This window comes from Haliotis rufescens, unplaced genomic scaffold (assembly GCF_023055435.1).
Source record: "Haliotis rufescens isolate VD_foot unplaced genomic scaffold, xgHalRufe1.0.p SCAF_4, whole genome shotgun sequence".
Classification (NCBI taxonomy): Eukaryota; Metazoa; Mollusca; class Gastropoda; order Lepetellida; family Haliotidae; genus Haliotis; species Haliotis rufescens.
The window spans coordinates 21,018,450-21,042,028 of NW_025964112.1; the positions used below are offsets into that span (position 1 = coordinate 21,018,450).

At 38.5% G+C, this 23,579-nt stretch overlaps 3 protein-coding genes across 9 annotated transcripts in view; 2 read left to right on the forward strand and 1 right to left on the reverse strand.

Moving 5' to 3' along the window:
• The window catches only part of LOC124132148 (tensin-3-like), a 304,124-nt gene that overhangs the window by 59,249 nt on the left and 221,296 nt on the right, over positions 1-23,579 (forward strand). The window lies entirely within an intron of this gene.
• Positions 5,686-9,917, forward strand: LOC125372312. The gene is made up of 3 exons (XM_048381729.1): positions 5,686-5,888; positions 6,736-6,875; positions 7,180-9,917. The coding sequence occupies exons 2-3, from the start codon at positions 6,736-6,738 to the stop codon at positions 9,761-9,763; spliced, it is 2,724 nt and encodes a 907-aa protein (XP_048237686.1). The 5' UTR covers positions 5,686-5,888; the 3' UTR covers positions 9,764-9,917.
• Positions 10,248-13,001, reverse strand: LOC124133972. Its single transcript, XM_046498580.2, has 2 exons — positions 12,348-13,001; positions 10,248-11,540 (listed from the first exon to the last, which is right to left on the reverse strand). The coding sequence occupies exons 1-2, from the start codon at positions 12,718-12,720 to the stop codon at positions 10,450-10,452; spliced, it is 1,464 nt and encodes a 487-aa protein (XP_046354536.2). The 5' UTR covers positions 12,721-13,001; the 3' UTR covers positions 10,248-10,449.

Genomic DNA, 23,579 nt, shown 5'->3' on the forward strand with positions numbered 1-23,579 from the left:
CCACTGCACAGCCCACGATACGATGCATCGATTTGGAAAGCATGTATCGCGATACATACGATATTTTCATAACACAGTTTTACTTACCGTATTTTCTTGAGTATAGTGCGCACTTTTTTCCCAAAAAAACACGCCTGTGTAGAAGGGGGTGCGCATTATACACGAATTAATGAGTTTTGATGTTTTTGTCCCCCATGGAAAGACATTACCGTGAGCACGTAACACCGGAAATACCATGTCAACAAATCCATACTGAAGTTCGCAAATTATTCATGTAATTAGATCTACACTTTCTGGCTATAAAAAGTGTTCTTTGTATATCTGGACTTATGTTTGTAACTTATTTCATTAATTTTATTCAAAATTCCTTTTAATATTGTTTTAATTAATTTCAGCGAAATCGTGTGTGAAGCGATCGGAAGATCGCACAACTCACCGTTATTAACAGCAACCACGGCCAGATTACCGCTATTGACGCCTTGAAACAAACTTTAGTTGACAGAGAATAGATACATATATCATAAATGCCATACTTTGATTCGTTAAAAGTCATATTTGTTTTTGTTTGACGATTCTATGTCAACACGTAATTCTCGCGATCCTGCGATCACGTGCACGGGAGCCTTGACGGTGACTGGTCAGACTGGTTCCATGTAAAAAATAATACCCGGCAATAGCGATCAGCTGCTTTGCTTAGGGTTATTATTATTTTAAATATGTTTAGTAAAAGCTGCATCTAAATTAACAAGATATTGGAATATATTATTCCTGATAAAAAATAGTTTCAGATACAACTTTTGCCGATCCTTGCATTAAAATCCTGTAAAGTTATATCATTGGGTGTGTCTTGACGGAATCACCGGTAGATTCCAAGAAAACGTGTGTACAGCTGATTACTGTGTCTGGCTTAGTTTACGAGAAAATACACAAGGTAATCTTAATCCCTAAATATAAAACAATGCCTAGCTGAACAAAACAGCAGAGCAGAAAGACGTCAACTTGGCTTAGCTTGTACCAGTAAACACTGTATCGTGATACGTATCGTATCGCGACCCCTGTATCGCGAAACGTATCGTATCGCGACCCATGGCCATGACCTTTTGGATCACTCAAGGACAGGTGATTGTAGTTCAGATTAATTTGGAGTTATTTCCCTTTGCATATCCGCAAGGAGTACCTTGCCCAAAATGTATTACATGTATTTCTAGTAATGTTGGAAAATTGTTGAGCTCCACCTATATTTCGTTTGAGTCACATTCATGTCAATGATTTTGGCTTGAGTTTATCTTCAATTTTGAATACTCGTCAAAGTTGAAAATAACACAGGTTTCTTATTCTTAAACTAAAATCAAGTGGGATGATCGGTTTTGATATATGAATTTGAATTAAATACAATTATTTATCAAACAATGAAATAGACATGAGTCATTTGAAATTTATGCAGCATATCTTATAAATAGCAAAAGTAATTTTCATATTCATCAATGTAATATTGTTAAATAATTAATACCCAGTGAATATATATTAAACAACTTTTTTCTCTAAATATTATTTAGTATTCTTATTTCCCTTCTGTGCATTCTTCCCACTCTCCAGCTAACAGGTCCCACTGTTGGTATGCGCAATAAGTTGTGCATGTCTTTTTATGGACTACTTGGACAAGACTCAAGTTTAAGATATTCATACCTCCACCATTGAAGATTTTGATCTTAGCTAAGATCATGATCTTAAATTCCAAGCCACCTTACAGATCAATGTTTGCAATTTGAATAAGACTTTGGTATGGGGATTTTAAAGTTAAATGTAAGCGCCAAAGATAGATTTAAATTAAGAATGTTTTGTACACGTGGCCAACCAGTGGGCTAAGGTGTTGCAGCTAACTGCAGTTGTTTCCTTTCCTAGCTGCCATCATCTACTGGTTTTGAATTTGATTCACTGTTGTTCTGGAGCTTTCCCTCACATGTTGAAGACAGACCATCATTATATTTACAAATATATATTTGTCCTAAATTTCTGTTGAAAATTGTTGACATTTGGTAATGTATGATCAAGTTTTATACTTATTTTTGACAAAGACCACATAAAATTACATCATCTATCCCCCTATACGGCAGTTTGAATCCGAATGACAACCACAAGCTTTCCTTTGGTTTGGCCATCCCCCCTCTTACTCCAAAGTGAAGGTGAATTTTTCTTTTGAACACATACCTCTTATTGCAATAATCTATAAACATTTTTCATGTTGATGCCAACCTCCTGCAACTTCATCTATACATATCCAGGCACCATATTGAAATTGATTTAATATAATTAAATAGAACATTGCAACTCTTCATTAAATGCAGTTCACAAACCTTTTAGAAAGATTGGGGAAACTGTGATACAGTTTGGTGGTGTTGAATTGGCAGTTGTGAACAATTCTTTTGGACATAAGGTTCCCCCATGAAGAGGCAGTCAGTGAGGACAGGTTTTGAAATATTGCAAAATGCAGAGCTGAATGCAATGTATCATTGCCTTCTGATGGCGGCCTTGAAACTGTCACATGGTTTCCTCAAATCCAGTGTACCGAAGTATGATACTGACATTGTACTGTTGGTCATAACTTGTGGTGTAGCTGCTGACACTTGCCTTGTGTACATGTGATGGAGACATCCTTCTACACTTGAGTCGTGGGAGCCCGGACACTTTGGGTATTTAGATTCAGTTGAACCGAGATTCTTAGGAAATTGTATGAATCATGTTGGTGAACTGGCTTAGGGGAAGAGTTTTAGAAGAGGGCTCCTTTGGATCAGCAATAAGTATTTTATTTGGGAATACAAGACAGACTGACAGCAACAGGGTGTGATTTCTAAATGTGCAATTTTAAAGATTTTACAGACCAATTGCATGTGGCTGTCGCATACATACATATTTTTTTAGCAACATGGCTTTCACCACATTTGATTCCCCTTTGTTGGCTTGGCCTGCGATATCATGTGTTGAAATTCTCTGCCTTCATCAGCAACTTCAGATGTCATCAAACTTCAGACAACTGAGAATGAAACTCTGGGCCTCTTGTGTAATGAATGGCTGTCAAATCCATCTTCCTGCTGTTTGTTTGCTTGTTTGTTGCTTAATGCAGCACTCAGCAGTATTCCAGTTGTATGACTGAGGTCTATAAATAGTCAAGTCTGGAGCAGACAAACCAGTGAGTGATGTCACAAGCATCGATTTATGCAATTGGCATTCAATGGCACACATCAAACCAAGTCAGCGAGCCTGACCACTCGATCTTGTTAGTGTCCTCTTACGCCAAGCATTTTCACCTCTTACAGCAATCATGGGTTGCTGAAGACCTATTCTAACCTGGATCTCTACAGGTATAACTTGATTCACTGATTTTAAGGATTTTAAGGATATTTCCCTTATCAATGATTGGCTTGTGCTTCATTGGTTTGGACAGACCAACTCTGATATTTTGTTTCTGATAATCAACAGATAAATAGCCTTGTGAAATTCCATATCTTTCACAATGTTAATGTCTCTGCCAATCACCCTCTGATGCCCATTGAGTGTCGATAGTATGTTTCTCAGAGTGTTTTAGTGAATAACATCATCAGACTGAGATTTGGTATTTGGTCTTGGCTCAGCAAAACAGGTTTGAATGTCAATTGTGTTATTGCTCAGTGAAATAGACAAGTTGCAAGTTTTAAGTGCAGTTTCGAGTAAATGTAATTTGAAATATTCATGACAGGCATATGCAAGGAAAACATAGTCAACAAATAATATTCATTCAAACAAGATACAGAGACACAGCAGACATGGTGTCTGCAGGCCAGCCATCTTTGTCCAGCATGTCTGGGAGGAGGAGGATTAACCTACTGTCTGAGCAACTTATTGCCACTGCTTGTGTTACCGATACACTGCTTACCTGGTGACTGATAATATAAAAATGGGCCTATTATTGTATCCTCCTTCCTTGAGAGGATGAGTAGTGCTCGACCTCCCAGACACCTGTCAGTGCCCGCAATCAATCACATTACTAACGAGGTAAATACCTCCACACAATTATGATAGATATTTTCCTCACCAGACTTTTGTCCAGAGGACTGGAGTCTGCAAGGTCAGCATGTCCACATGTTTGTGCTGAGAGATGATATACAGTGGAAATCTGAGATAAGACTGGACCTTTTGGCAATCTGGGGTAGATTTGGTCCCCAGTAACCTGAGCTTGTATTAGAGATGACTACATGGATTTGGTGGTCAGACATGGTGACTAGGTTGACCTTGTGTCATCATGCCCCCAGAGACATTGATTGCTCATTGACATAAACCAACTGGTTTATCTGATCCATTATTGGCATGTACAGGTTGTTGTGATGTACCTGGAATACTGCTGACTGGGGCAAAATAAGACTGGATCAGCATTATTCTTGATGTACAGTTGTGTAGACAGGGTTTTTAGAAGATATCTATCTCATAAATATTTTGATTCAAATTGTCTTGAATATAGTTTTGTTAACAGATAAAAAAACAGGATAAGTTTTTTCCAAATATGCTTGGACTGTAAAGTAAAACTGTTCAGCTTTTACTAGACCAACATATTGTCTATGAAATCTTGTATTACACAATACATTTCTCCCCTCTAAAATTTAAACAATTGATTTTCCTGATGCTGTGGAATAGAGCTGGCTAGACTGGCATTTATATACATCTAGATTGGTTTTGTACCATAAAATACATATATTCCGCAGTCATGTTGCAGGACTAATCTTTTACCTACAAGCAAAAACTTCTACCCGTGAAGATTCAGGGGAAGAATAGGTCTTCAGCAACCCATGCTTGCCGTAAAAGGTTACTATGCTTGTCGTAAAAGGCGACTAACGGGATCGGGTGGTCAGGCTCGCTGACTTGGTTGAAGCATGTCATCGATCCCAATTGCGTGGATCGATGCTCATGATATCAATCACTGGATTGTCTGGTCCAGACTCGATTATTTACAGACCGCCGTCATATAGCTGGAATATTGCTGAGTGCGGCGTAAAACAACAAACCAACCAACCAACCAATCTTAAGTCAAGTTTTACAAACTAGTTCAATATGTGCAACAGTGTTTACACGAATGACAGTATGATAAGAGATGGGCATGGGTCATCTTGTCCTTCTTTCTCATGCTTATATAGCTGGAGGTATAGGTGGAGCTACCCATGACAAGACAATCTTATACTGGCCTGCTAATGCAGTAGAAAAAAATTCCAGAATGATGTATATGTACCAGTCTCTCTTCCGATCAAACTTCCGACAGTGTCAAGTGCCTGGCCTGTAATGATACCACTACCAGTTAGTGTGAGGAGGTTTCAGACCACATACCTCAAGGTGGGGTTATACCCAGGACTGACTGATAAACAGGAGGGGAATGGGCGGAGGTGCACTGTTTACATGGCAGATAGAGCGTGTTCTTTGTCTCACAGCTTCATATGCAGGAGACGTGTGACTCGTGATAACTACCTTCCACCTACCTAACTGAGGGGTGCCATGTGGTTAAACTGTTGGACTGTCACATCAACAACCATTTGTGAAGATTATTCTCAATGTCCCTGCATTGATAGTGCTGCAATACTGCTTGAGATGTGTAAAATCTTGCAAGCTGATTCAGTCTAAGAAAAGACGTACTCAGATGTGTGTACGTCATTGGTCTAAGCACGGACTTGTATAACCTGGATAGGAAACGCAACAGATAGCCTCAGGTCATCTACGCCGCGCTACCGGCGATTGTTTTTCCACCTCTGCGGGGGGTCATCGCAGAGGCTCATGGGTAGATTCACTGACCAGCTCTTCAACTTTTGTCCGCGTATCGCTTCAAAACATCCTAATTTCCAGTGTTTTTCGCTTATATACAGACTTGAAAGGTAAGTGGATATTTTGTTTATATATTGTGTAATGGTATTAGGGACGAAATAAGACTTCTGAAAGTAATCATTTTTGTTTCAACTGTCTTTAGAAATGTGCACACCGGTCCATTGTTTTCGTCTTGCATCCAAAATGGCAGACAAGTGAAATCGTGATATTTGGCTGTTTTATTTCGCTATCTCCTTCGTTATCATCCAATAAAGTCCTTAGTTACAAGGGTGTGCTGAACATATGCTATCTGTACAGCAGTTATGTGTAAGAACATCTTTGATAATGTTATTTCACAACGAATTACGAGTCCATGAAAATCGATGTTTATGCAACAAAACTCGGAAATTTTTACACACACGCACAATTTGGGCGTGCTAAAACTTTTATTCTGATAGATATTTTTTCCCAAAAAATTTACAAACTAATACCTTATATACCAATAAGCAACTATGCGGTTTTGTAATTACGAAACATTCGTTAAATAGTCTGTAATTAATGTTACAAATATAGCTATAATTTAGCTTAAAATATAAGGAAATCTACTATAAATTCACACTTGAAACATACATTTCATCTCAAATAATGTTTCACATGGGTAGGTGTTGGAGAAAAATAATGATTCATAGCATATTCTATTTTCAACCCATATTTCATGTTCCTAATTTCTGAAGTGTAATTCACTAACTGGTAACATAATTATATCCAAGACTTTTTCTGCAATAATAGGATCTGTATGTTTTTATATTATAATTATAGGTTTCAACTGTCAATAAATATTGCTACATGTCCACATGAGTAATTCTTGTTGTAATTAATGAAGAATGATAAAACAGGTGCATTATATTCCATTAACAGATGCCACGCCGAAAGAAAATGCCAGGTATTGGCCAGAAAAAGAAGCACTATAAAAGAAAGGTGACAACTTCATTGGACAGAGACCACAGCCATGCTCAAGTGAACCATCATAGAACAGATGATCAAGTAATTGTGGAAAGGTTTGTTATTTTCTAGGTATATTACATGCCTTTTGCAAAATATATCAAGTTGATTTAAGGACATTTTATTGATTGTTGTTAAATTTAATCATTTACATTAGTTGTAAAGTATGTGAGGTGAAATAGGGTTTCATGCCACATTCCAGGGTATTGCACTTTTATGGCGATGTTTTTATGTGGCTGCTTGTAATAGCCTAGAGTAAAGCCAATTGATATAACTTTTTTGTCACATTTAAATAATTTTTATTAATTTTATGTGCCAATCCAATTGAGATGATATATTATTCTAAATATCTTGTTCCAGTTCACAAGATGAGTTTGGAGCTAAATGGAGTGAAGCCTGGGATGCCTTCTACCTTGGACATGGCTCAGGCACTCACAACAGCACTTCCTCCACTGAAGAACCAGAAGAAGTTGATTCAGACTGCAGTTCCGCTAATAGGTTCTATGTCATTTTACATAAAGTTTTCTGCTATGAATCACATGTGGACTTAGACAAGTTTGTCGAGAAACTATGGAGGGATAGAAGGTTTCAGTTATTTCAACTTTTGAAGAATGACATCAAGAGCCATACTGATGCATTGTCCGACTTCACAATTTCAAGGATAACTGATGATAACATCCAGCTTGTCCAACATTATCATGGAGAGTCTCCAACAGTCAAATTGTGTATGAACATAACATCATCATTAGTTCCCTCTCTGCTTGTACACAAGATTGTGATTGACAGAGAACATGATATATGGACGGGTCTTCCCAAAATTGTGATGTCATTTGGGGACCTTCAGAAGTTCTTTGATAGACTCCAACTTTGGGATGTTTGTGTAGGAAATCATGAGGAAGAGTTCACCAGTACAATGCCAAAATGGGGTACTTCCCACACAAAGACGAACCAAGTTCTTGCATACCATGAAGCCGATTTCTGTGCGAAGCGAGATGATATTGAGTACCACTCTACCATTCGATCAACCAAGTGTTCCATGTTGACTGTTAGAAAAAGGTGTAGCCATTGCTGTTTGTATAGAAACACACTTCGAAAGAAAGTTTCGCGTTCAAAACAGCAAGAATCATCATTTACTGAGAAGAAAACCACACCCCATAAACATATGTCAAAGGACATGATGATATCTAAGATTAAGGTGATGAAAGATAAAACACAGCACCTGCAAACTGAACTTGACAAGATTCGACGCAGCATATGGAAGAGCATATCTGTGAAAGGACAGAAACTTAATGAAACTGACAATGTTGAACTTTTGGGATTGCTGAAGAAACATACAGTTGATGTTGAAAAGGCCTTCCCCGATGAGAACTCGCTACAGAGGCTTTTCTGGGATCAGCAGTTGAAATGTGTAAGTTTGACAGACAGAAGGCAAATGAAATGGCACCCAATGATCATTAAGTGGTGCCTTTATATCCGAAACAAAAGCCAAAAAGCATACGATGCCACCAGAGATGCTGGATTTATCTCCCTACCAAGCAGTCGAACACTGTTTGACTATTCACACTGGTTACCTGCTGAATGTGGCTTTAACTATGCCTCTGTGTCACATCTCAGGAATGAAGCAGCCCAGCTGGGAATGTTTCAGGAAGAATGGATGAGTTATGTTGGAATTCTTCAAGATGAGGTGAAAGTGTCTGAGGGGTTAGTTTACGACAGAGTAACTGGTGAACTTGTTGGGTATGTTGAACTTGAGAAAACTGGCAATGACTTGTTGCATATGGAGAATTTAATTGCGAACACTAAGAAGAAACTAGCATCTTCCATTCTTGTAATAATGGTTAGAGGGATTACTTCTTCCCTGAAATACCCAGTTGCCTGTTTTGCCACAAGTGGGATAACTGCTGATCTTTTGTATCCTGCTATATGGAAGGCTGTCCGATTTTTGGAAATTGAATGTAGATTAAAAATTCTGTTTGTAACATGTGACGGTGCATCTCCTAATAGAAAATTCTTCAATCTGCATCACTGTGAGGAACTTCAAAACACGTACTGGACCTGGAACCCCTACTCATATCCTAGACGGAAGCTTTACTTCATTTCAGATGTCCCTCACCTCCTCAAAACCACCCGTAATTGTTTTGCCAATTCTGGAAGCCACAGCAAGTCACGTGACATGTGGAAAGATGGACAGGACATCAGGTGGTCACACATTGTTAGGCTGTATGAAGAATATGTGGAACCATCAATTTATGCTCATGCTCACAAATTAACCCGTGAGCATATTGACCTCACACCTTTTGCTAAAATGAAGGTGAATCTGGCAGCTCAGGTATTGAGCAAAACTGTTGCGGATGCACTTGAACATTTGTATGATGATTCTGTGAGTGAGACTGTGAATTTTATCAGACAGATGAACAAATTTTTTGATTGTTTAAATACAAGGAACTTGAATGAGGCAGACAGGAAAAGAAATACTAATTTACGAGAATATGTGGATCGAAATGATGAGAGACTTACATATCTGACAACTGAATTTCTTGGTTATTTCGATGCATGGGAAAGAGCTGTTTTGAACAGACAAGGGCCTCTCACGAAGAGTCAGAGATCTAGAATGATGTTGAGCAAGCAGACACTGCATGGATTACGCATCACGGTTCAATCTATTGTGGAATGTGTTAGGTTCCTACTAGATGAGGGTGCAAACTTTGTACTAACTCACAGATTCAACCAGGATCCACTTGAAGAACATTTCTCTCATTATAGACAAAAGGGAGGGGCCAACAGCAATCCTACTGTGTATGATGTGAAACATACCATGTCACAACTTCGTGTCATTGGTTCAACTGCCTTAGCACCAATTACAGGCAACATTACAAACAAGAGAGGACATAATGACATTCGAGTGGTTCACACCCCACTAACTAAGAGACATAGGAGAAACTGAACATTGACATTTGTGATGTTTATTTAGTGATGAGGGGCGGTCGGGTAGCCTAGTGGTTCAAGCGTTTGCTCGTCACGCCAAAGACCGGGTTCGATTCCTGACATAGGTACATATTGTGTATCCCATTTCTGGTGTCCCCCTGCTGTGATATTGCTGGATTATTGCTAAAAGCGGCGAAAAACCATAGTCAGTCACTCACTCACTATTTAGTGATGCCTGTGAAGATCCAGGCTAGAAACTAGAATTGATCTTCAGCAAACCATGCTTGTTGTTAGTGGCGACTGCAGACCAGCTGGTCAGACTCGGGAACTTCATTAATGCATGTCATAAAATTGATGCTCATGATGTCTATCACTGGATTGTCTAATGCTGACTTGATTGTTCTTTTACTACCTTCATTTAGCCAAAATATTGCTGAGCACGGCTTTAAACAACAAACAAACAAGTCTTGTGTTTTGAGACTAACAAAATGAAAAAGTCAAAATAAGATCATTTGTATGTATTTTCTTCAAGATTATTTCTTGCAGTTTGAAAAAAGCACCCACATTGACAAAATAATGAGATAAAATGTACAGCTAATTAAGCATTAAAATATGTACAGTTATGTTATTCACTGATATTAGAACAATTTTTATATTACATGTACGAACAAATCAACTGGCACAAAATCCAAACATATTAAACAGTTAATGTTCCCTCAGGCGTTTTCTAAGTGAATTTGACTTTTTCCCTGTTTTTGCACGTTTAGGTGTGCTAGCATTTCTTTTTTGTGTTTGCCTGCGAATGTGCTTGACAACAGCTCTTCCTCGCAGTTTCAGGAACAAGTCCGCAATACTTTCCAAAACGGAGAGCTTTTCTTCTTCACTACTTGTGACGAGCTTGTCCCAGTAAAACAGGACTGTTGTGTCTTTAAGAATGCTGTCCTTAAGGCGGTCAACACACAGTGAATTTGCATTTAAGTTTGATGTGTTGACTTGCTGCCGACAAATTATCTCCATTTTTCTCACAAGAAAGAAAAAATTGTCCCCACTAACTTTAAGTCCTCCTCTGTTGACAGTCTCAGTCCAAACGCGAAATTTTGTCATAAATGCAGATGAAGTATCCTGTGAAGTAATGCATAAATGCCTCAGGGTTTTGGCTACTTTTGACTCTATTCCTGATTGCTTTGTAATGGCCCTAATTAAAAATCCACAGATATAAAATAGAATTTCATTTTCCGCCGAGGTCAGATCTTTAGCTTCGGTTTCTGCATCACTCTGAATACTTGATATAAACTTTGTACAGACAGCATCAACCAGTTCATCTAACAAGCACTGACTTAACATGTGTACATTCCAGTCACTCTCTTGTGTGTGTAATTTTATTACCTCATGCAGTGTGTCACAGAATTTGGTGTCAGTTCTTGCTCGGTGGAACTGTGCCCACATCTGCTCTCTGCTCGCCACAAAGGAGCTGCCTTTTCCAAATCCAGAAAATAACAATACAAATGTAGGAGTCAGGTGGTCAGTTATTTGAGCTAGGCATGACTCTGAACCGGAAAGTAAGCTAGCAATGTCACACATTTTCCCCTCACATGCCAGATCCGACTTGTGAATTTCGTTCTGAGCTATTGCGTTCAAAGAATTGCGGACAGACTCCAGCATACATCCTTGCAATTGCTCAGTGCTGAAGAAAGCTGGATTTGAGGAACTTGTCAGCGGAGTTGTTGAGGCACTTGACGTAGGTGGTGTGGTCGGTATGGTCTGCTGGGTCTCGCTGGTAAGCTTGTAGTCAGGAGCTGGAATTAGTAATAATATCCCTTATGATATGCAATCAAAAGAACCTTTCACCAAGTATATTAGTTTAAGGTTGAATGTATGGTGTTCAAATGTAAATGTAAACATGTATCAAGGCATTTATCCAGTATGTTTACGAAGTGCCTGTGGCAGTCAAATTGTGGAAGATAATCGTTATTCTGTTCAAAATAAGGATTTTCATATTTTTTAAATTCATAGTTATTTTACAATTGTATTTTGAGATTGAATCCAATGATATAAAACTAAGCATTAACACATCACGATGAATAAATAAAAAGTAATTGAAAAAGCATACTAACTCAGGCTTTTTAAATGTTTAGAGTTTTCTCTGATACAGGTATTCTGTTCATATGTAATGATTGCAAACATTGAAAGTGTATACACATGATACAAGAATCCCAAAATGTTAGTTCAATTATTATTCTACAGCAGTCAAATTAATGTATCCATGGTCAATGTGTTAAGATTAGATTAAATGTATACAAATTAAGATAGATACACACATGATCAAATACAAATAGGGTTACTTAATTCTGAAATTATATTAGTCTGGAGGACAAAATTGCAATATGTAAATTGAAGAATCTATTTATTCCACACATTATAACATCTGCTTTCCTCTTATAATTATATGCCTATATTTTACCATTATTCATATATAGGCCTATATACCCATGATGGTAATTAGCCAAATTGTGCCCGGTGACATTTATGTAAGAATATATTTGTAAATAAAATATGAATATATGTTTGAACAGAAAACTTAACTGTTTTGTGATTTTCATTACCTCGTAAATCGGATCTTCCGTGTGCTTTGATCACATGGCCACGGAATCCAGAAATTGAACCGTAGTCTTTGCTGCACAAAGGACATCTGTACAAAGCTGCAAAAGTCTTGCCAGGTCTCTGGTTTTCGACAGTGTTTTGCACCTTTGAATGGCAGTCATCGGACGTTGAATCCGAGTTTCTATCCACTTCATACTCGGTGTACTCGCCTAGAAGTACGGACAAATCCAAATCGGAGTCATCCCAGTTGACGAAATCGGACATGTTGTAGTTGGTACGAGAGAATCTGAACGCTTGAATATGTATCCGTATTAGGTTAGGAGTGACGATAATGTTGCAAGGCATTGTATATATATGGTCTGATATCTCGATCATCTTAATTACCGTTTCCGTGTTTAATTGATAAAAATCTGATGCACATGGGACATATGTGTTTTGACAGCTATCGATCGCCACACATGCTCGTAAGCCGGATGTTTTGGTAACCAGGGGAAGTCAAGTTAAGCCCTACTACGCATGCGCCATAAGCTGTCCACATGTGGTTGGCATCGCGCCTGCGGGATACCGATAACATGGGGCTCGGATTGCAATTCGCGGATGCGCGGCAGAGATAGTTTCAGGAATTCTGTATCGTTTCCTATCCAGGTTATATAGGTCCGTGGTCTAAGAGAGTAGTTCATTGCATACTTATACTATTCGGACTATGTTTCTATGCACAGGTTTCATTGTGATGAAAGAAAAATGGACCGAGCAAAATATTAGCTCTCAGGAACCCAAATGTAATGACCAGATAAGAGACTACTGCCATCATTACTCAGCAAATTTGTATATAATAAACTGTTTCACTAACCCTCAGAAGTGAGTTGGATGTTCCTTTTGTATTGCGTGGACCTTGATTGAGGTTGATGTCTAAATGATTTACCTCACAATACACACTATACATGTACACACACATGTGTTCTGTGTTGCAATGTGTAGCTAGCTGATAGATCAAGCAGTCATTATCATTATTATACTCAGAATGAACACAATTGATTCCCTTCCTAAAGGGTGGTTGATTGTTTGAGATGCCCCCCCAGGTGATAACAGTCCTCATGTGTAGGGAGGGAAGACATCTGGCCCCCGTAACCCTCATTACACCAACAGCAGGCAGGGGAGCCTCGGTGGACTCACACTTTACAGCTTACATGCATGCAAGTGAGAAATGCAACAACAAAGTTGTCTTGAAAATTGTTATTCAATAACAAATAAATAACAAACTGTTAAAAAAATATCTAGAATGTTAAGGGTAAACTTGAGGCAAGTTAACACACTCATAATACATCCTTACAGTTTCAGGTGAAAACTTGCAGTCTATGTTTTGTCTTAAGCCAGTATATTATCTTAAGCCTGACATCATGGCATTTTGATTATGACTTGTGATTACACAAGAATTGTTGAGGACTATATTCCCAACCAAGCCACCTGAAGTGCATCTTCCCAAGGCAAGAGAGTTAACTGACTTTAAAAGTCCAGTTTCCACCCTTGCCGAACTTGGCTGGAATTAGTGGGCTCGATCGAAGCGCCACCAGTGGCTATTACGAGTTATGTCCTTTCTATGCCTCTCCTATTGACCAATCAGATTCAACCTCTCGTATCACTTGCATTTGCTTCAAACAAAACAGTGGTGCCCAGTCAAGACGATCTGATCGATAATCAATATCTATATTGTGATAAAACGAGTCTTACATCGCGAAGTGCATCAAATCACGTGAGCACCTTGATTAAAAGCATGAAAAGATTTAGAAAATATCTATTGACAACGAGTTAGCGGTGCACATGCTTTGCAAATCCTGCAGTTGACACTTTACGAACCAGATTTTCGATTTCGGTGCGCGATTTTGATTGGACTATGCATAGACTCGTTAGTCCAGCCAAAATGTATCTCCATAATACCAGCCTAGTTCGGCAAGGGCGGAAACTGGACTTTTATAGTCAGTTAACTCACTTGCCTCGGAAAGATGCCTGAAGTGAGGTATGAGCTAGATGATCTCTGAATGAATGGTGAACTTAAGGGTCATTCTAATTTTGTGTGAATCATTGACAGATGCCCTTCTACCCACATGTCTATCTATCCCCCCTTATGTCAATCTATCCCCCCTTATGTCAATCTATCCCCCCACCTCCCCATCTACCCACCTCCCCATCTCCCCACCCACCTTCCTATCTACCCACATGTCCATCTACCCACCTCCCCATCTCCACATCTATCTACCCACCTGTCCATCTACCCACCTCTTCATCTACCTGGAAGTTCATGTACCCCAACCTCTCCATCTACCCACAGGTCTATCCATCCATTAACCTCTCCATCTGCCCTCATGTCTATCTACCCGTCAACCTCCCCATCTACCCACAAGTATATACGCCACCTCTCCATCTACCCACATGTCCACCTACCCATCAACCTCCCCATCTACCCACAAGTCTATCTCCCTCCTCTCCATCTACCCACATGTCCATCTGCACCCCCCACCCCAAATTGTTATCATAATATGCTGACTTATTCTACAGCCCCCTTGCAACAACTCTGTGGAGATGGAGCCATGTTTAATCTCTTGTAGATCTAACAGAAATATGTATGGATGGCACCTCTTAGTAGACTGTTGGAACATTCGAAAACAGAATATGACCTTCAGCATTAATGGTGTGTTGTCTCCCTTTAATCACTCCAAACTGCAGTGTGTATTTAAGAGGATTTTATAGTCCACTTCCTTCTCCTAGTTTGCTGTAGCTTGTATATCATAAACACTGATATTTGTTGCAACAGCCAAATTCAGATTTAATCTACATGCCTTCATCTGTTGTCTCTTTCACTCAATCCAGTTTATGTGTATTTTAAAGGACTGAATTTATAGTCAGTATGACCAGAACTGTCAAGGTGTCTTTATCAGTCCAGGGATGCCTATTTGAATTTCTAGACAGACTAGCAGAGTCCTTGGTAGCTCTGGGTGTTCAACTGATAGGGTGTTGGAGAGACTAGCTGAGTCCTTGGTAGCTCTGGGTGTTCAACTGATAGGGTGTTTGAGAGACTAGCTGAGTCGTTGATAGTGCCTGGTGTTCAACTGATAGGGTGTCGGAGAGACTAGCTGAGTCCTTGGTAGCTCTGGGTGTTCAACTGATTGGGTTTCAGAGACTAGCATAGTCATGGTGAAGCAAACAGCTCAGTTTGCATTACAGGGTTTTCAGACTGTAGCTCTTGAACTTGAGATAGTCATCCAAATCACTGCATAAGACACCTGTTTTACCAGAATAGGATCTAGAATAATTGCAGACAAGCTTATTGGTTTTACTGAACCAGACTTGAGATCAGCGGCTTTTACTGTATGAGACTCTCTTACCTGACATGAAACAAGAACTCACAACTATCTGTTTTCTTCCACTGCAACTTGTAAACCTATCATGTTTAATTGGTTCAGGTGTATGCCCCATAATAAAATATATAATGGTGGTGAACAGGCACAATGTATCACATTTATGTACATGGATACTTAATACAAAGTTGAAGTCTTCCTGTTACAGCTGGGCCCATTCAGTGGTCTTAGATGATCTGAGACAATTAATGATAATATTGCATGCTTCAAGTTGTTGGTGCTGAGCAACAAAAAATTATTGTTACATTATTTTTATCAGGATTAGTCATTGGGTCATGCTGACACAGATGCTGAGACAATCTTCTTAAAGAAATATCAATATCTTGTTGAAGCAAACACTAATGCATTTGAGGACATGCACACTGTGTGCATGTGAATGTATATATGCAGTTGTGTGCAAGTAGTCTACAATACTCACAACATTATGAGATAAAAACTAGGAGCCATGTTTTCAGATTTGCTTTGAGCTGCATTTGTTGACACAAATTTTATTTCAGTTTATTCAAGATATTTATTTTTTAGAGTTTTTAGAAATCTGATTTTGTTTCTGAAGGAAGATTGAAGGAGTACTTCTCAGCTACATGGAGAGATCCCCCCATATGCAGCAGTAAGTACATCTCAGCTATGTACAGTATTGCCGTCACTTGTTCTGACAGTACAGTCTTTCTTACTTCAGACCATGGAGGGAAAATGTCTTGATCAGACGCTGTCTCTTTCCATGCTTCAATCGTATTTAAGTTAGAATGAATACATGTTCATATGTGATCCTGAGAGTATATAGAATGTCTTGTGTAGCTGTTTTGTTTGACTATAGAAATAGTAATGAAAACAAAATTTATGGGCTCTCATTAACTGAATTAATAAAATATAAAAATGCATAGTAAGTTGATATATTGATTGAATATGATGCATAGATAGCAAGGCAATAAGGATTAGGCTGGTGAATAAGACGTTTGAGATATCAAACATTGTCATATATTACTGTCCATGTTTATCATATGTCTTAGCCATGTTATAGAGTCGCCAGAAACAACTGCAAACTTGTTGATGCAGCAAAGGCAATAAGCATTCTCACATTACAAAGACACTATATTTGGAAGACTGTTGAGAAATACATGATGCTTGAATTGAAGTTGCCCCCAATTTGGCAACCATTTTCAAAGTGATTATATTTGTATCAATATCTCAACTTGTGTATTGATACAGTTAGGGGAGGAGACACACTGTCAATAACAGCCATCAATATCTGTCACCCTCAGTCATAAAGACATGTTTTTAACTTTCATAATCTTTCAAACTCCAGCTTCAGTATATAACATCTTAACCAAATATTTGCACATGAAACATAAAGCTTTCAATGCATGTAATTTTCCTAATGGCCTGGATTCAGGGTTTTCCATAGCAACACCATGTAGCGGGCCAAGCAACAAACCACAGATTGAACCACGCCTTGTCATCTGTGCTGGAAGGCATGATGTCTACATGTAAGTGCCACTCAGGTACATCAGGTATACCACCAATAACACTGACAGGTTGGGGCTGAGATGTACTCACAGCTGTATGTGTGTGGATCTCTCCATGTGGGTGAGATGTACTCACAGCTGTATGTGTGGGGATCTCTCCATGCGGCTGAGATGTACTCACAGCTGTATGTGTGTGGATCTCTCCATGTGGGTGAGATGTACTGACAGCTGTATGTGTGGGGATCTCTCCATGTGGCTGAGATGTACTCACAGCTGTATGTGTGGGGATCTCTCCATGTGGCTGAGATGTACTCACAGCTGTATGTGTGTGGATCTCTCCATGTGGGTGAGATGTACTGACAGCTGTATGTGTGGGGATCTCTCCATGCGGCTGAGATGTACTCACAGCTGTATGTGTGGAGATCTCTCCATGTGACTGAGATGTACTGACAGCTGTATGTGTGGGGATCTCTCCATGTGGCTGAGATGTACTCACAGCTGTATGTGTGGGGATCTCTCCATGTGGCTGAGATGTACTCACAGCTGTATGTGTGGGGATCTCTCCATGTGGCTGAGATGTACTCACAGCTGTATGTGTGGGGATCTCTCCATGTGGCTGAGATGTACTCACAGCTGTATGTGTGGGGATCTCTCCATGTGGCTGAGATGTACTCACAGCTGTATGTGTGGGGATCTCTCCATGTGGCTGAGATGTACTCACAGCTGTATGTGTGGGGATCTCTCCATGTGGCTGAGATGTACTCACAGCTGTATGTGTGGGGATCTCTCCATGTGGCTGAGATGTACTTAGCTGTATGTATGGGGATCTCTCCATGTGGCTGAGATGTACTCACAGCTGTATGTGTGGGGATCTCTCCATGTGGCTGAGATGTACTGACAGCTGTATGTGTGGGGATCTCTCCATGTGACTGAGATGTACTCACAGCTGTATTTGTGGGGATCTCTCCATGTGGCTGAGATGTACTCACAGCTGTATGTGTGGGGATCTCTCCATGTGGCTGAGATGTACTCACAGCTGTATGTGTGGGGATCTCTCCATGTGGCTGAGATGTACTCACAGCTGTATGTGTGGGGATCTCTCCATGTGGCTGAGATGTACTCACAGCTGTATGTGTGGGGATCTCTCCATGTGGCTGAGATGTACTCACAGCTGTGTGAGGATGATGTTGGCAGAGATGCACATGTTGTCTTGGTATGCAAGGACAAAGTGAGGTTTAGGACAGATGCTCTTCACTTGTTAGGGAATTTGGTTATCTTTACTGAGGAAAATTGTCTTTACAAGATTATGGCAGTTGGTAGTTGGTATTCTTGACTATAGAAATAGTCTTCTCTAAGTCAGGGTAGTTGGTATTCTTGACTGATGAAGATCGTGTTCATGATTATAGAATAGATGACATTTATTACTTTGGGATGATGGTTTCAAACTTTAGGGTAGATGAATTGCATACTATTTAACTTGAAGGATATATTTAGATGTTGAATTAAATTCAATTGATAGTATTGAAGTCAATAGTAAAATTAAATGATTTAAAGTTTGAATAATGAATATATTTCCTTTTCCCAAACACTTGTGTATTCATATTCATATTTGAATTGACTGATTGATGATACATTGATACATGCCATTGTTACAAACAGACCTTTCAATCTTCATGAAAGCTATCATATCAGCCATTTAATGTGCACATTTGAAATCAAAACTCCATTTTACTGCTGAGTGTTTCCTTCAAGCTGAATGGACCCTGAAACTGTAACTGGCCTCTCCATTGATAAACATGTGGGAGGACCAGGGAATCCATTCCCGATATATGAACTGACCAAATTTCAAAGTAACACATTGTTGACTTTCTGAAAATAGAGACTCATTGATTGGATCTGATGGATTTACGAGCACTATTTGGGACGATGAGATAACATGTTTTGTATTTGCCAATTGCTTTAATGAATTGGAATTGTAGTAACTGATGCAATAATATTAAGAAATGTAATTGTAATATTTCTGTATTTATATGGGGATAATAACATCATTCATACATGTCATTAGGCTTCTAGCTTTTAATCACTTGAATTACAGATATATTATTTCATAATCTTGTGCATATAGTTAAGCTATAAACAAAATTAAAATTTTAAAAAGTTTACAGAATATTTACAGAATATTTTCAAGTAATCTGTGTGGGTTAGGCTATCAAGAGAAATATGTTTGGCCAATATGGCAAGACAAAGGGTTTCTCCAATTCTCATGATGACCTTCTTGGAAGGATTTCAAAGCTATGGCATTACTTATAGGTAACAAACACTTCAGGAAGAAAAGATTATTGTCCTTAACATTTTAGATTCTATTTCACATTTGTTAGGTTTTGGATCAGCAGATTGGTAAACCAAGCAAAAAAACAATAATGCCTTACTGCTCATCGCAATGCCTAACTTCTCATCGAAATGCCTTACTTCTCATTGCAATGCCTAACTTCTCATCGAAATGCCATACTTCTCATCGAAATGCCATACTTCTCATCGAAATGCCTAACTTCTCATCACAATGCCTTACTTCTCATCACAATGCCTTATAAGTCAGTGTGTAGTACATCTCTTGAATTCGGTCTCTCTAGATTCCAGATTTTGTTGTATAAATGTGACTTTAAAAGGACCAGTTACCATAATGTTAGAACAACACAGACTACAACTGATTTGTTTTGTTGCCAATAGATTTCACTTCTTCAGTCTTACAGTCAAGATAACAGCTCTGGTTTCTTCAGGATTACATATTGACAGTGTTGAAAATACCTGTCTGCTTAACAGTCCGAGACGGTCTATTTTGCTGACCGATAGTCAGTTTTAAAAAGTTGCACGCCTGATGAACGGGGTTTAAAGTTACAAAGTTAACAATCCACCAGTTTATTTATATTTTGTGAGAACTAACATTAAACAGTTCCCTTCCTATGTTTACCCATTTGATACTTTTTGATCGTTAGTCAAGAAAATTCTGGACCAGCAACATTTTATCTGGTTTGGTAACTTTTCAATGTTGCCAGTCCGGTTGTCTGACTGAAATTTTGGGGACTTGTGTACAGTGATATTGAACACAATCTTCTCCAGTTATTGAATCTCTGGCATAGAGGAATCATGATTGATATTCTTATAAAACCCGGTGGTCAAAGTATGCCTGCCTGCAACCCAATAATGGATCTTACAGTATAATGAGAGGGATTAGATATACAACAGTCTCCCAGATGTGGCCATATGACCATTACTGTATCACCTGTAGGGAGATTCCCTCTATTGACAAGTGTTGGGAGACGCTCAGTGTGGGTGTGGGGTTAACAAAGGCTCAGTAGCTCACCTGGTGATGAGTGTTATCTGAGGCTAAAGTGGCTTTGTGCTCCCCGATAACACCGTGATGTAACTGTAATTACACCCATCTGCTGGTAGTAGTGGAACGCATGCTTGGACCTCATGGCTTGGATCCAGCTGTTTTTATGTACAAACACATTACAGTTATAGTTCTAGCTCACAGTCTAAGTGCTTGTGTGGTGAACTTACGAATGTTTGTTACATGTCAGATATCAGAAAAGGCATTTGAAAAAATCTGTCTACTTATATAGGGGAAATGGTGGTTTGTGTAAAGTATTTTATCCTTCTAGCAGCAATGTAAGACATATGTTTATTTATGCTCATTATACTGGTATTATCTTTGTTTGTCTTGGATTATCTCGGCTTTAGTTACTACTGTGTCTGATTTTAGAAATCTTTCTTTGTGATTGATTTATACTTGTTCATGAGCTGGAACAGAGATATGGGCCATTTGTCCCCAGAATAACTAACAATAGAAGGAGTTATCAGATTCATTACCTGACCAGCCAGGTGTGAAATTGACAGCAGTTGAGGTGAAATGGACTCTTGGGATACTGGATGGAGAGTGGTGTTGTGGGTTCTCCTGTCTGTGGAAAACACCCAGAGAAAGGTTTGAAATAAACAAATTCACATGCTGCTTGTTGTATCTGACCATGACCAAAGTCATTGAATGAGAACAGCCTTACACCGTTTGTTGGTTTCATATCTATATGATGACACTGACACAAGACTGGGTTTACTTTGATGACAGCATGAGCAACAATCTTTACTGTTATACACAATCAGCCAGTTTAAACAATCATGACAGTATATGAGGAAAATCTTTGACATGTGCAAAGCCTCCCTGGACGAATGACTGATCAAGACAAATGTTTGTAGCCATCAGAGGGGGAGATACAAGAGTGGGGAACAGCCAATCTTCCATTGCTACTTTCACCATGGCGTCAATGAGTCCGTCAAACAGTTCATTAGATTTATTAGTTGAGAAACTGACAAGTCATTCATTGGTCAATTTCCACTTAAAGACAGAATAGAGACAGCTTTGAGCAGGAAGTGTAGTGTTTGTGACAATGAAAGTGATGACAGACCCATTCAAATGGTCAGACCTCGCGAGTAGATGGCGAATGTGATTATAGATTTAGTAGCGGAAACGAACAAGATTTGGATTAGGGTTCAATTTGTACCTTCCGTACTGCAATGTGATTCTGTTGACTTGGTGTGGTTGTACTGGTTTGGAAACACAACTGACCACTTAGTCGTTACACCTGTGATGGATCGGTTGACTGATCAGGTTGAAAACTTGGAGATATTTTTAGTTAGTATATATAATTCTTTCATTTTAAAATATCTCAATAGTCATGCATGATTTGAGAAAATTAAAACTATATCTGTAAAATGATTGCTTTGCTTTTTGTGTGTGTTTTATTCACATTTTTAATGGAATAAAACTTATTTTTGTCTGCTTTGAAATTGTAGATAGTGCATTATCTTCTGTGTAATCTTGTGGTACAAATGAACTGATAGTCACAATGTACACTGTGTCACCACCTTCCCCATGATATGTTTCATGTCACTGCAAGGAGAGTCTCTTTTCTCCGTCAGTCAGTGTTGTGACAGTTTTGTACCAGACAGTGTTACAGTAGTTATATACGAGACAGCATTGCGGCAGTTATGTACCATACAGTATTACCATATTCAACCTAATAAACATCCAGGTCACTCTCAAAATATAAAATAGGGGGAGCTTATTAGAATGTAACTTTGGTTTTATAAAAACAGAATTGAATTTTTTTGTGGTTTGACGACCACAGAAGATGTATCAGTATTTTACCCATTTAGATATATATGTCCCTTACAAATAATAGCCTATGCATGCTTGCGCGTATTAATTTACATGTCTACATATTTGTGATAATGCAGCTCCACATAAACAATGAGTAAAAAAGATTGTTGATGCCATTGTTCCACACAGGATGTACCAGTTATCAGCAGGTAAAGTTGAAAAATATAATGTAAACATGCTCTTTACGTTTATGATTTTCAAATATTACCTCATATCACTAACCTTTATTTTGCTGTGATAATGATGAAACATTTAATGTTTATTGCTACTTCTTTGTTTCAGCTACTCATTTGTAATATTTCTCAGAACATGTTTTTTGTTATTATGTCAGCTGTGCTGCTGGTCATGGAAGTTCACCCATTCAACAATTGATATATATCCAGCTTTTGAATAAAAATACTACAACTACCTACCTCAACATAATTTATGAACATTGTCTGAAGAAAATATGTGCAAATATCTTAAAAATTACATCCAGTTTTTAATTAATCATCGTTTTAGAAGTAAAATAAAATTGCATAACACCATTGCCACAGGCATATCAGAAACAAATTCTGAAATGAGAACCGACTGGCGCTTAACATATAGTTTTGCATAATTATATTGATATCTCACTAAAACTGTGACTTTGATGTGCAGGACAATATATATTTATACATCAAAATGACCATATTGTTACCTATCCGTATGGCTTTGAAGACGGCATGTGATGTAAACAAAGTAAACAAAGGAAAACTATGCAAATGGAAATTGTTTTTCATTTTTTAGGATATTTTCTCATTGAAAGTCAACCGTGACATATTTTTATCTAGATGTAAAGACTCGTCAAAAATGGAACAGAAGAAAATATGATCATTGTTACTGTGAATAAGATGAGTTGGCGCTGTAGAGGTATGTGGTAAAGCAGTCTCTGTGGAATGGGGTTAACGGAAGTTGGATGTATCGGAGGGAAATATGATTTGTAAACATTATTATATGAAATTTTGAATAAAATTGATAAAATGGTTTACGGATATAACTCCAGATATGCAATGAACACTTAAATAGTGTAACAACAGGTTAACTTTATTGCATAATTCAATACAGATTTGTGGATATTCTATTTCCGATGACGGATCATAAGCCTGAAATGATACTAGAAAG

What these genes read in the sequence shown, in the direction of transcription:
- LOC125372312 (XM_048381729.1), top strand. Translation starts at nt 6,736, where the DNA reads ATGCCACGCCGAAAGAAAATGCCAGGTATTGGCCAGAAAAAGAAGCAC. An exon ending in GATCAAGTAATTGTGGAAAG is followed by an intron (nt 6,876 to 7,179) that starts GTTTGTTATTTT and finishes ATCTTGTTCCAG; the next exon opens with TTCACAAGATGAGTTTGGAG.
- LOC124133972 (XM_046498580.2), bottom strand. Translation starts at nt 12,720, where the DNA reads ATGATCGAGATATCAGACCATATATATACAATGCCTTGCAACATTATC. An exon ending in CGGAAGATCCGATTTACGAG is followed by an intron (nt 11,541 to 12,347) that starts GTAATGAAAATC and finishes TACTAATTCCAG; the next exon opens with CTCCTGACTACAAGCTTACC.